The sequence below is a fragment of the Poeciliopsis prolifica genome, unplaced genomic scaffold (genome assembly GCF_027474105.1).
Source record: "Poeciliopsis prolifica strain line A6 unplaced genomic scaffold, Auburn_PproV2 SCAFFOLD042, whole genome shotgun sequence".
NCBI lineage: Eukaryota > Metazoa > Chordata > Actinopteri > Cyprinodontiformes > Poeciliidae > Poeciliopsis > Poeciliopsis prolifica.
This window is the reverse complement of record NW_026562417.1, coordinates 168,891-182,571: the sequence shown is the minus strand read 5'-3', so window position 1 is coordinate 182,571 and position 13,681 is coordinate 168,891. Positions and strand designations below refer to the sequence as shown.

The following is a 13,681-nucleotide window of genomic DNA, read 5'->3' as shown; positions in this document are numbered from 1 at the left end:
CGTTTCAAAATCTGAGATTAAAGGGGTGAAAAAAAAAGGTTAAACACACAACCCACGCTTTATGCATTCAACAGCCTTCCTCCTTTACTGTTCATCCTCTTTGCGAGCTCTTGGTTTGAATCGGCCGGCATAAGCAGCAGGTAAATGGAAACTCTCCACTTTTAATAAGCTTTCCTGCACTTGATTTCTTTACAAATATTCCTTTTCCTTTCCCTGCATTCTAAAACGCTCCATTAGCTTTGATGGTTTCTTCTGTGTGAAATGGTGGATTTCAGATCTTTGGTATTAATTGTCTGGGTTTTAGTTGGACGCGGGCAGCGGCACCTGCATCTCCAGAAAACAAGCCGCACGTTGAGGTTTTTCCCACGGAGTCTTGGAAAAGTATCAAAACTCCTTTTAACATTTTGGCAACCATCTTGTTTTACCATTGGGATGTTATGTTCAGGACAATGTGCTGCTAGATTTCTGCTACACATGATATGTGTAAACTTGTGTTGGGGTCTCTTGTGACCAGAGTAACTTCTTTCATGTGTCACCAACTGGGTTGTGGTACTTCTTATAGCTGGATTTCATCCACGGCTTTCTGTTTGCCACTCTTCCATTAAGGACGGATGATGTAGTGCTGGCTAATAATTATCTCGTCAATAAATTCATCCTAACTGAACTGTGAATCCTACAAAGTTAGCATTGGCCTTTACGTTCCTAGTCAGATTGATGTCCTCCTCGCATGGCATGTCGGTTTAGATGTATTTCTTTGTGTTTTATTCACAATGTTGAGTTCTCTAGCAACTCTCTAAGGCTCCTCATACCCCTTCTATAACAGTGACTTGCACTTTTCCACTCGAGTGGGGGAGAAAACATTGCGTTGCACCGCCGTTGCATTTGTGTACCAGACTTCCAAGTTTCAGTCGAGCACAAAAGCACTTGTCAAGAACATCTACATACCATACTAGAGCCCAACAAAGCCTCAGGTCTGGGTAATTTGTTCAGCACTTGGGAGTTACAGCCACCATGAACTAAGATTTTTCTTCCCCTCTCAAATCTACGCCGATCCTTTGGCTCCAGGGTTGTAGGTGTGAATGTACAAAGAAAGGGCTGAAACAAAATGTCAGCAGACGACACTAAACTCTCCACTTTGATTAATGGCAAGAGGCACTTGGCTCCTGCACCTCCACGCATTCGTAAATCACACCATGAATCCTGTAATTAGTAAAGGCAACCTCAAGGGAGTTCGAAATGCAAGCTTGCAAAGCCTTGGAATGAGGTCGTTAAATCTCCGCAGAGGATTCTTAATTGAATCGGTGGTTGGTTTTTAATGGGCCATGATGATAGAGTGATTTTATTGCTGGTTGGATGGTTTGAGATGCAGTGTGTTGCTGCTGAATCTTCCAACAGGTTCTGACATGTAGGTGGATATTTTCAGAGGTGACGGCTGCAGAGTGTCTCATGAACGTGGAATCCTTTTGCGTAAGAGACACTGGTGAAATGCACTTTGGAGGGACGATTAGAGTTTCAACCAGCTATTATTGTTTGCAAGTGGTGGAGAAGAGGACTTACCACCTCACTGAAGACACACAGGGTGTGATAAGTGAGGGTTTAGGAAGTTCAGCCACAGAAATTTACTGATGCAGGACCGAGGGTTCTGGAGGTTAACTCCTGCTGGTTGGGATTAATCAGACCTATAATTACCGGTTAACTAACTTTCCTGAAATCACAGCCAGGTGCTTGGCAGGAAACGAGGTATGACTATATGAGGTCTGGGGTTCAGACATCTGCACATAATCCACACAAATCCACAAGCAAAACATTAACACATTCGGGCTCAAACGGCACGAGCAAGCTGATCAAACATTTCAGCTGCAGTCAGTTCACCTCACTCATCACATCCATTCATCTTCCTGAAATGACTTGTGCACTGCAGCTTCTTTCCCAATCGAGGAGCAACTCAGGGGTTTTCACATTTGTAATCGACAGCCTGACACAAGGTGGATGTGATGAGTTGAGTTGTGAAACCTTTGTTTTTCTTCTTGAGCTCTTATAGATTGCTTTCCTCATGTTGGAAATGTTTTATTTAATATATTTTAGTGCTGCTGTAAAACTTTGAGTGTGGAGTGTATAAAACATCATTTCAATTTATTATATATTTGAACTGAAGACTGGCTTGTAACATTTGAATTTTGTATTTAAGTTCTTATTGGTGTTTCTTGTATCATTTTCACTTTTACCCAAATTTGACTTTTTCATAGCGACCGGATCCCCATTTTTTCAAGCCCCCCTCCCAAAAAAATCAGATTAGTTGCCGTCACATGTACTTATTCTGGATACAATTGTTTTCAAAGTGTCACTGATGATGTAAAAATCATCAGTGACGTAAATAAGAAGAAGCCAGACGCACGCAAGAGATCCCTTAAAATTATAATTATAAAATCATGAAAGAAGTCTGTCAGTGAAGCACATCACAGTCCGACGTCCAGACTGCTCAACAAAAATTGTAGTCAGCTCTATGAAAGACTGCTGCTATTAGTCGTGCTTCTTTATAGTTTTAGTTTCCTTCATCTTGTGATGATTCTGTCAGCTCAATAACTTTTAATTTGCTATCAATAACTTATCAGTGGGTCATAAATATAATGCCAGGCAACATCACTTTGCCCTTGTCAACGCAATCTACAAGCAAAACGTCAAAAGTGATGCTGTTAGTTATCGTCACACTAGATCATTTCTAGTGTGACGATAATAAGCAAGGGGTGTAACTTTCAAGAACTTTCTCTTCATTTGTCGCTGTTCAGTAGTTGGTACATTCAGCCAATAAATATATTTTTACCCATGGTGGGCAATTTGAAGTGGCAAATTAGTTTTATCCCATGACATGAAGGGGTCCAAAAAGTTGACGTTTACTCATGTGCTTTCAAAGTTGATCGGTTTTCTTTTTGCTAACTTTCCTAGATCATTCCTAGATGTTGTCATGTTTAAACTTTAATTTCCCCGAAAGATTTATTCCTTAGTTTGACGAGACTTGATTTGCAGCTTTAAGCTCATAAATTATTGTTTTTACAAGCTAAAATGAGAACGACTAAATTAAGACCAAACCACTTTTGATATAAAAGCTTAGTTGGGGGGGCGTAGGGGGGGAGTTAAAAATGTGGCTGTGGTAAAAATTTCTGAACACAACCCAAAATTTGGATAATTGCCAAATTGCAAGTTTCAAGCAGTTTATCTGACATTTTTTGTTTTTTTGCTTCACTGACTTACAGTAAATGACTGAAAAACAATCCGTGCTCCATGAAGAACAGATTATCACAACAGGATTTCAAAAAATACAAAAACTATTTCGTCTGCTTTGTGTATATTTTGTTTGATGAGATCAAAAGAGACAATCAAGTGATCAACTGGCATTGATAAACTTGATAGCAGATGAGTTTCTGGGGATTTTGTTGTGGTATTAGAGTATTATGGTCTGCTCTGGTTCTCATTACAAACCACTTTGACATATTTCATTGTTTCCATTGTTCCTCAAATTCATGTGGTGTTTTCAGATATGTCACAAGCTTTGGTGTTCTTGTACCAAAGCTTGTAAATCAAATTGTTTGAGGAACAATTTGATTTAAAAACAGGCGAATTGGGAGAAAAATACAAAAGCGTTCTTGAGACAGATCTGATCATTTGGCTTATGTGATGTCGCTAGAAGAGAAAACACAGTGAATCTTTGTTTTGAAGGTAGATATTTTCTTCTTCTGTGTCTCACTGGAGCCATAGAAATATGTAATTTATTTCAGTACGGTAATTTAGTTTCCCGTTTTAAACTTCTGCAAACCAGGATGCGTTGCTTTACAAGATCTTTTTGCCTACTTCATGATGTCACAAAGTAATGTCTTGACTTTCTACTCAGAAATCCTCAGCAGTCACTAACCAGGCATATGCCTTTATTTTAAACAATGCACTACTTATTCTTTGCTTTGCATGTGTGTTATATGCTCATACTGACACTGAATGCTGTCTTTCCTGTCTTTACATTAAATTAGTAGTAAATGACACTGATACTGGTATACAAACATAGACATTTTTCCCCAAGAATGTAGCTTTTGTTTGATCAAACAAAAATATAGAAAAACACAAATATTATGGCCATAAAGAAACCTGAAGGATTTTTCAGAGCAGTGTGCAGGTTTGTAATTTTCTTCTCTCTAATACAGCCCCCTGCTGGATACAGTAGAAAAAAACTACAAACATAAAGTCAAACCGTTGTTTTATTTTTCTGGTGTGCTTGAAAATAAGTTTGTCATCGGCATACTGCACAATGCCAAAAAAGACGACACCATATACATTCCCATTTGAAAATCTCCCAACCAAGATCTGAAATATTTACATAAATCCTTAGTTCCAGGTGTCCTCATGTTTCCGGATATAAACCTGCTTTTAAATGGTTCACCAACTTTTTAGTCAAAGTGTCTCTCGGCGTTCTTGAAGCTAAACCGCTGCCTCACCGGTCAAAAGTTGTCAAAAAACAGAACAAGTTCCAAGAAAAATCCTTGAGCTTCTAATCAGGTTCTTCTTCTTTTGTATGTTGTCTCTCTTCATTATCTCTTAGAAAGAAATTTCATTCTGTTTCCTGGAGGAACCAAAAAAAGAGTAATTTAAGGCGGGACTGAATCAATATGTTGTTAAGCTAACTGATCCGAATCATTCTTACCCAATCCTTTGAGAAATCTGTTGACCCTCCGGTGTTCATTCTCATTGATGGAGTCCAAATACTCCTGCACTCTCACTTCAAACAGTCCTGTTAATAACAGGGAGAGTCAAAATCATCAACATTCACTCAATCTCCTGAACTCGAAGCTCTTTTTTCTTCTCTTTGGTACCTCTCAGAGCTTGCCGATGGAGCTCTCTCTCTTGGATAAACCAGCCAAACATCTGGGTCTCCATGAAGACCTCCAAGAAGCGGCGCACGCTCTTGGAAGGGATCGCTTTCCGGAAGCCCTCACGTTGGAACGCGCAGGAAGCGGGAGAGGACGACGAAGAGGAAGAATATCCATCTTCACGTTCGGCGGTGATGAACAGCGGATAGTGTCCAACTAACTCCACAAAGAAGCGGACAAAGGCCTCGGACACAACAGTGCTAAGATGACCAGCGTCTAAAGAGACAAAGAGGTGGGTTTTCATCAACCAGTCCATCCACCTTTTCAGTCCAATAAAACTTAAGGGCTTCCAAACTTTTCTGTGCCATGATCCCTTCAATAGCATTAGCTTCTGGTCAGGAACCCCCTTTGCAAACACATAGACAATGCTAGACAATGCTACAAAACATCTAAAGAAGCATCAATAATCGATGCATTCTTAAATAAAAACATTTTGATTTTAGTTGGCCGTTTTTAATTTTGAGTCTATGGTTTCTGTTTAACTTCAAGTATTTGTCAAATAAATGTGTGTATTCTCAAATATATATACAAGTTATGTTTTGGGGAAAAGTCGTAAACAGTTAATATTTTACCTGCAGTAGCTCTTAGCGCCATTCATTCGTTACACATTTAGATTGGTGGTGCTGGTCATTGTGCCTGAAGCACAGTTTCAATGAATGCTAATTTATTGATTGTTTTTTGCACTGTCTTAATTTCTTATTTCTAGATCAGGCAGGTCTGGGGTAATCCCAGATGGGAATAACTTTACAATTGTTTCTTTTCTATTCTCCTGCCTAAAATGGTCTCTGATTCAGTGCATGATCACTCTTCAAGAGACCGTAATGAAAACATTTTATGTCTTTGTTCAGCTGAGCTAAAAATAGAAGAGCGTATAGTCTTCAAGGTCAAAGTGGCTCGTGTGAACGTGCCATAACAGGACGCAATAGTCACCACGGTAATAAAGGGACGGGTCACTGACTCGGAATGCCCTTTTATTTATCTTATCCGCTATCAACAACTTATAACAATGAAACTCGTAAACCCAGGACAAGAAGAAGCCTTTAGATTAAGACGTTAAATGTAACATGTTGACTGCTTGGAGCCTTTCTCACATAATCATACTTTCACAGACGGATCACTTTAAAGCCCTGTTTCGTCTCACCACTGATTGAATCTGCTCCTCTGTCATTAGCAAGTTCTCTTCTTCTTTCTAGAACATTCTCCAGAGCCGACTGGAGCTTCGAGGGTAGTATTGAGTCCTCATCGTCCAACTAAATGTGACAGCAGAGAAAGATGAATATTATTAATGAGAAGGCCAATGCTGGTCCTGATTCATAAAGATCACTTGAAATGTGGAAATATGCACTCACTTGTCTGAGTAGTCGATTGTTGCCTAGATCCACAACAAGAACCTGCACACAGAAAAACTAAGTGGTATTATCTTGCACCAGCAAACATAACCGTACCTATAAACAAACGAAAGCAAGAGTAAGTGTCGGATGCAAAATTTAAAGGGGGAGCATAATGTATTGTCCAGAAACATAGAGGCATTTCATAGCACAATCTAGTAATTGTTACCTCCAGTTGTTATAAAAATGACTTAAAAGAAATTTGACTTTGTATGTTAACGCCTCGAAATTGGGCCTCTGGCTCCTGAAACTCCACCTTCAGGAAGTCATCACAACATTGCTCCTCTATTAACCATTTAGCAGCACTTTTACCAGTGCTGTACTGAAAAGTTGCTATTATCAGTGCACAAGGTGTTTGCTAATTAGTCTGAAGGAGCTGAGTGGGAGGATGGCAGGAGAGGGCAGGAGAGAGGAGGAAGCTCGGAAACAGCTCTGAGGAGGATCTTGATTTCAAAGGCGGTGCTCGGTTCACCCAGGAGTTTTCCACAACTGAATGGTTTCCTCAAACACGCATGAAAGAATCAAGGCAACACTGAAGGTTCATGATTTCATGAGGGAATAACAAACCATGATGTAAAAATCAGAAAAGTCAATTTTACATAATACTGCCCCTTTAAACTTTGCTGCCTGTCTCTCCAGTCTGACCTCCTCCAGGGGAAGTTCGTTAAGTTGGGTTAAAGAGCTGGACAGCAGGCCGACAATGAAAGGGGTCGGGGTGCAGACGATGTCCAACATGGCGGAGGGCAGCACCGGGATGTAGGTGTGCTGCCAGATGAAGGGGTAGAGCAGAGCAACGACCGCGTGGCAGCACTGGGAGAGGGTGCTGCAAGGACAGAACATGGAGTTAAGTTGTGAAATTATGCTTTTCCACCACTAGAGGGTGCCAAAGCTCAACACTTCTCAGGGAAAATCTTAACTCCGTCATTTCTGGCTTTTCCCAGTGGAGCAAACAAACTGGCCAACAACTCATCCACCAGAGCTCCAGATGTCACTCTTGCATGAGCTCCTAATCCCTGGGATGCCTTACATTTATTTAAAAACATTGCTCTGGACCACCCACAATTTATCCAACTTCATAATGACAACATCCCAGAGATACATTTTTGTTCCCCCCCTTGGCAACAGTCCCACCAGCACCGTTTGATAAACATTGGAAGGAGGGCATCTGGAACAAAATCTAATTCCAAAGAGATTTTGCTTGCTGGGAAGCTTGGCGAAATTGGTCGCACTGGACGTGAACGCGCCAACCTGAGCTTATCAGCGGTGAAGATCACTCTTCTCTCCAGCAGCAGAGAGCTGAACACGCGGAGGAGCAGCCGCAGACTCAAACAGGAGAACAGGCATTCAAAGTCCACATGCTCGAGGCGGGAGTCAGGTGGTCGGCAGAGCTCCATCACCTGCACATTGAATACAGTCTACCATAAACACACGATGCAAAACACATAGAAAACTTAAACACTATGCAGGAAAAACTAAAACAATACACTTCCACTCAAACTGCTGAATAGAACTTGCATACAAAGATGGATTGTCACAGATTTGATGAAAAATGCATTTCAATGCATTTCTTCATGTTCTGTGTGTGTTTTGTCTGCTTGTCTCACCTCAGTGCCAGAGCCAGGGAGAAAGGTTTTGATGTTGATGGTTCTTCCTGGAGCTGGAAACTGGGCTTCCATGATGGCTCTCATAAATGGCTGGACCAGTGCTGGGGAGAGCGCTCGCCGCCTCTCCACTTCATCCAACACCTACCAAGTACGAACGTTCACTAAAGTCCTGCAATGCAGCAGGGTTGCTTCTGCAGTAGCAGGCTTTTACCTTGGAGAACAGGTTGAAACAGCCGAGGTGACTAACGATACAATAGACCTCTGGCAGGCGTTGGCCTTTTCCACTGGGCTGAAACATAGGAGAAAACTCACTTCCATTTGCTCAAAAACAACCATATTGCTCGCATCTTGAAACCTCAGAGGTTATCAGTGGAACTCTAGGCGCATCAGGGTTTGACAAAGTGAGCCAATTCCCTTTGGAGATCCATAAACAGGACCATATGCACACATTCTCATGCAGGGTATGGTTCCCAGTCTCAGACACTTCCGCCTCGGCTCTGAGATGAGCTGTTTTCCCACAGGCACATCCACCATTTTGGCCTGTTTATTTACTCAGCCGACATTTGGTATTCAGCCGCTTCCTGTTCAGTGACGTCACTTATTTACCCTGCTCGTTGATATTTACCAGTAAGCGGCGGCAGTATCCGAACCGCCTGCTGCCGTCCTCGCCGGTCAAAACAAAGGAGAACATCTCACTGTGAAATTGAAAATAAAAGCATAATCAGTATGTTTTTATTTTTTTATTGCATTAACTATGATCTACATTCCAGTTTTGTAAGGCAATAAGAGTTGTGTAATATTGTAGAGGTTTCACCTTGGGTACATCTCCACAGGCTCCCAGTTTTTTGCGTCGGGGAAACAGAATTGAGGTATGATCTTCAGCTGATCCTCCGTCTCCCTCAGAAACTTGAAGCTTCGCTCCAACTGCAGCGCATATGAAAACAATCAAGTGGATTTTCTCTATTTTTACAAATAAATTTCATCTTAGCACTATAGAATGGTAGGGTCCAGATCAATAATCCAATTAACATGAACAAATAAATGACATAGCCTACTTTTTTTTTTTTAAACTAGACAACTTTAGTGCTTCTCTGCTGACCTTAAGGGGGAACTGCTGTGTGACTTCTGGCATATAGTGGTCGCCGACCTTTGACTTCTGCAGTGAAACAACGAGGAAGTACTCAAACAGCTTGCGTTGGTGGCGCTCCTGATCCAGAGAGCAGCTTCTGGTGGTGGAGACGTTGTAGTGGGCCTGCGTCTTTCTCGGCTGCCTCAGGAGAGATCGAACTGGAACAGGACACAAAGTTAAGGTTGATTTAAAGATGGCTGCATGAAATAAGACGTGGACGGCCTTGTGGAAGAGTTCACGCCTCTTGAGCTAAAAATGCTTTTGTGATGCACTGCAAAAATCACACCTTACCTTTTAATCTGTCTTCGACTTCGCTCTCAGAGTCGCTGTTCTCATCAGTTACTGTGAACGGAAGCGAAACGATCCACATTGTCCTACCAAATATAAAACGAACTCAACTGTAATTTTTCAGAGCAAAATAAACACTAAAACCTCTTCCAGAAATGGATTCGGCGTAGTGATACATCCGTCGCAGCTGTTTTTTTCTGCTCCGACCCTCAAATATACTGTTGATTCTCAGCACAACCTGTTGAGGAGAGGAAAAGGTTGAATTAGTGTTTAGAAATATAGTTTTCTAAAAGTATTTATCCTGTGATTTGTAATGCAGACTGTTGGTATCCTGCGGCAGGTGCGGCTGTAGGGATCCCCTGGGATCCAGGCGCCGTGTTCAGGCCCAGGCGGGGTGGAGGGCGGGCTGAGCTGGGGAGATGAAACCCCTCCGCTGTTGATGCTGTGGGCCGACTGGTTGGTTCTCTTCAGATCCAGTAGCTTGAAGCTCCTGCCTGAGTTCTGTCTGAAGAAACCAGGCCTAGATGCCTAATGACAGAAACACATTACGATAACCTTGTTTAAGTCACGGCTGCCTCGTGCTTTTTCTGTTTGTGGACCTTTGTTGTATCGGCACCAGGAGATGAGGGGACAGACTGCTGCGAACATTGACTCTCCAACTCTATGTCTTCATATGGGTTCTCATTGGATGAGTCTGCAGAAACCAACATATGTTTATATAACATTTTTTAGAATATGTAGACATGGTGGTATGGCCCTCAAGACAGAGTTATGTCCGTAAATGCTTCTAGAAAATAGATAAAGTGAAAATGTTCAATTACCAAAGCATGTTACAATGTTACACCAAAAGCAAAGTGGGGAAAAAAATCAAATGAAGCAGTTGTCTGACCCAAGATGTCTTCATAGTGATGTTCCTGACACATGGGGCCTGAGAAAACTGGGCTGGGTGACCTTGTACGGTCTTCAAAGTCAAATGGTTTCCTGTCATAGTTGGCACAAAAGTGCAAGTTATTTAGATAATCGCAATGGATTTGATTTAACACTTTGTATGACATAATCATCCCAGAAGCGTCACTGATTGGGTCCCAAACCATTCGTACCTGTTGTTAAGGTACCTATCTGCCCTGAGTTTCCCATGGTAACCACAGGGGGGCTTCGAGGATGTTTTAGAGGAAATGGATGGCAGTGGAGGGAGGTTCCTCTTCCCTCTCCCCTCCTTCGAACTTGTTCCCTTGGAGGCAGTCGCTGGATGTTGAAAGGTACGCTTGGGTTTGGGCACCGGATTGATGGGCAGGGCACCTGGCTCCGTGTACACGTTCTCCTGATCCTCCCTTCCTAGAGATCTACTTTCAACTGAATCATTAAGTTCTTTCTTTTTCACCTCGACTTCCTTGTCCTTGCCCGGTGGACTGAAGTAGTTTCCAAGCTCTGCGTGGGCTTTGCCATGGTTCTCCCCCAACGTCTCTAATTTCTTGAAAAGAGTAAACACCGCTCTCGTCTCCTCACTGGTTTGTTCTGACGATTTCTTCTCTCTGCTCTTTTTTAGCATCCCAACGTGCTGCCTCTCAGTCGCTGGTGGAGAACAAGGCCTTGAATCATCACTAAGAGTATCTTTGTGACCTACATTTCTCTTGTCAGCTTTTGCCGTGTTGTCACTGGACCTAGAGCTTGGATTGATCACTTGGGGCTGATTCCCAGGTGCAGGAGGCGAACAAGGACTTGAATCATCTCGAGGAGTTTCTTTGTGACCTGTATATCTCTTTGAGGCAGTCTTTTCCCTACTTTCACTATTAGCCACTCGAGGTTGTTTTGGCGGTTCATCAAGTGAACAAGGTCTTGACTCGTCACGCATTAATACGTTTTCTTTCCCAAGGTCCTTCTCCTTACTGGCTACTGTCCTGGTACTTTCAGTCCTTTGCTTATCCACAGTTTTGTTGCTGCCATTTGTCAAAGAGTCGGTTCCTTTATTGCTAGCACACTTGCTCAAGCTACTTGACGTTAAATGTGAAAGAGTGGATTCTTTGTTCTCCCAAAGAGAAATCTTGTCCTTGATGTTTCCCCCATTGGATCTCGGAAGTTTGGTTCTGACGGTGGTGCTGTCGCTGGGGTAGAGGTCACAAACTGGTCTCCTGAAATCCATCCTTGACAAATCTTCTCTCTGGTTCCACAGATCGTCTAAAAGGGCAAAAGGTTGTTTTTTTTGTCTCTCTTACTTTTTGCCCAACATCCCTGATTTCCACTGCTACGCTTTTCCCTCGAAGAAAGCCCAACTTTTGCCTAAACAAAGGATAAAAGCACACTTTAAGCTTTTGAATCATAATAAATTGGTCAGTCTCATATTGAAAAATAAATGTAGACTTCTAACTTCTAAAGAAACAGAACCACCAGAGTTTCTTGAACTTCTCATACGGTCAGTGGGGCGACCAGTCATAGGACGCTCAGTTTTCCTGGTGACAGTGGGAAAACTGAGCCTGAGAGTAAATGCCAGAGGGGAAGCTCATCATCTTTGCAAAATAAACACATTCTTGGAGTGGGGCCAAACGTTGCTGGACTGTTAAGTTTTAATAAATAAACTAGAGGAAATGGGAAGCCCCAAGTTTAAGGACCTTCTATGGATGGGAGGATCAAAGGCCAGTTGGATGCTTTTCCTCATTTCTCAGGCTTGGAAAGGGAAATGTTTTGCATCTTTGACATTTATACAGGTTTCACTATTTTGTATTCCCCTGGAAATCCTTACAGGCAAAATACTTAGAAACATCATATTTGTGGCATATTTTTATTTATTTATTAATCACATCTGGGAGAACAGGTAAGAGTTATCTGTTTTATGCAGATGACTCCATATTGAAAGGTCACTACGGTGATTGTGCATATACATGCTGCTTCCTCCACATTTTGCCGATTTTCTTCAATAGCGAGAACACAAAGTTAACGTCAACACTTTGCTATGTATAATTTGCTGCCCTCTACATTGCTTTTAGAGAACCACGATTTTTCTGAATCTTGGTCATAAAATGACTTTCAAAGCACATATTATTGTTTTGTTTTTCCAGGAAAGTTTAAAGTCATTTTAAAAACTCTAATATTAGTTTCTCTGTGATTCTCGTTTGAGTCATGATGTTTTTCGGCTGCTTTTAGTTGCCGTCTTAGGGAAGGAACACGGCATTTTTGCAAACTGGAGTCCAGATTTCTGAAGATTTTCAATTGGGGCGACACTGGAGCAGAGAGTTTGACCTGTAGCCAGTGGGCTGCTGGTTCAACTTTCCACTGGTGAAACCATTTACGCACGGGAGAGGTTAAAACAATAATCTGGGCCTTCGTACAAACCTGTTGAAAGCTGTGTTGATTCTCTCAGCAGCCTCCATGATCACTGGACACCTGGAATAGTCACAGAGTGAATTGTTTTGGTTCGGTGACAGGAACATAATGCTCCGAAAATTACATTTCACAGCATTCCTGTCAATCGATCAAAAGGAGTTGGCCAAACTCAACGAAAACGCCACTGTGTGACATGCTCAGAAATCAATTCCTCTGTCAGCCAGAGGTGCACAGGTCAAAAACTGGCCTCCTGTGAGGACAAACATGCTTAGCATACTTTCACATGTCTCCAGGGCCAGCAATTTAAAGTTCAATGTCCTCCAAGATAGCACTTAATAATTTCCCAGAACTGTGACCGCTGTTATCGTTGACAGTCACTATGACGATGTACATGAGCAGCGGGACAGCATGAATCTTTAGACAAGAAACACAGATGCATCTTGGCATTTTAAAGCAAAAGAGGATTAAGAGAACCCAGAGTGACATTATTGATTTTCCCCAGAAGAGTAAAAAGTAGAAACAAACCCCACAACCTTCTGCTTTGATTCCATCTTAAGCATTTAAAAAAAAACCTTAAACCACAGATAACAAATACCAACAGTTCACCATCTTTCAACTTGCAAATAAACTAGGAACAATGAACAACCCAAGAACAATATTTCTGTCACCATATTACAAAATAATGCCTCACCTCCATCCATTCGATAAAACTACGGCTGGCTGCTCCTAAATCCGTATCCATCGGTACGGCGTCCAAACCCCACCGGCGTTCCATATGTGAAGACAATCTGACAGGCTCCCCAACTTCACTCAAATCTTGAGCAGATGGTAAAAAATTTCTCTCTCCAACTAACGAACTCTCTCCCCCCTGTGATTCTCTTCCAATCATTCACCCTCACTCTCTCACAACTCTGGATGCAACTTCCTGCTCCTCTCCCCTCTTTGAGTTGCTGCTGCATGCCCCTCTCACAGCTGAACAAGCAGAATGGATGGCTGTGTCCTGATGGTCCCTGAAACGATTCAGAAGCCACATTTTTAACC

The 13,681-nt window shown here is 42.1% G+C and overlaps 1 protein-coding gene across 1 annotated transcript; it reads right to left on the bottom strand.

The window, feature by feature from the left end:
* Positions 1–4,226: 4,226 nt before the first annotated feature.
* LOC129376057 (DENN domain-containing protein 2A-like) lies at positions 4,227–13,599 on the bottom strand. Its single transcript, XM_055055487.1, is given in 22 exon segments — positions 4,227–4,606; positions 4,688–4,774; positions 4,857–5,129; positions 6,055–6,163; positions 6,263–6,304; positions 6,947–7,124; positions 7,550–7,698; positions 7,906–8,046; positions 8,117–8,194; positions 8,531–8,600; positions 8,720–8,829; positions 9,005–9,192; positions 9,326–9,376; positions 9,467–9,560; positions 9,644–9,850; positions 9,922–10,016; positions 10,212–10,303; positions 10,423–11,522; positions 11,524–11,599; positions 12,650–12,700; positions 13,332–13,366; positions 13,540–13,599. Coding segments are annotated over 22 exon segments (3,318 nt in total). The 3' UTR covers positions 4,227–4,574.
* Between the last annotated feature and the right edge of the window lie 82 nt (positions 13,600–13,681).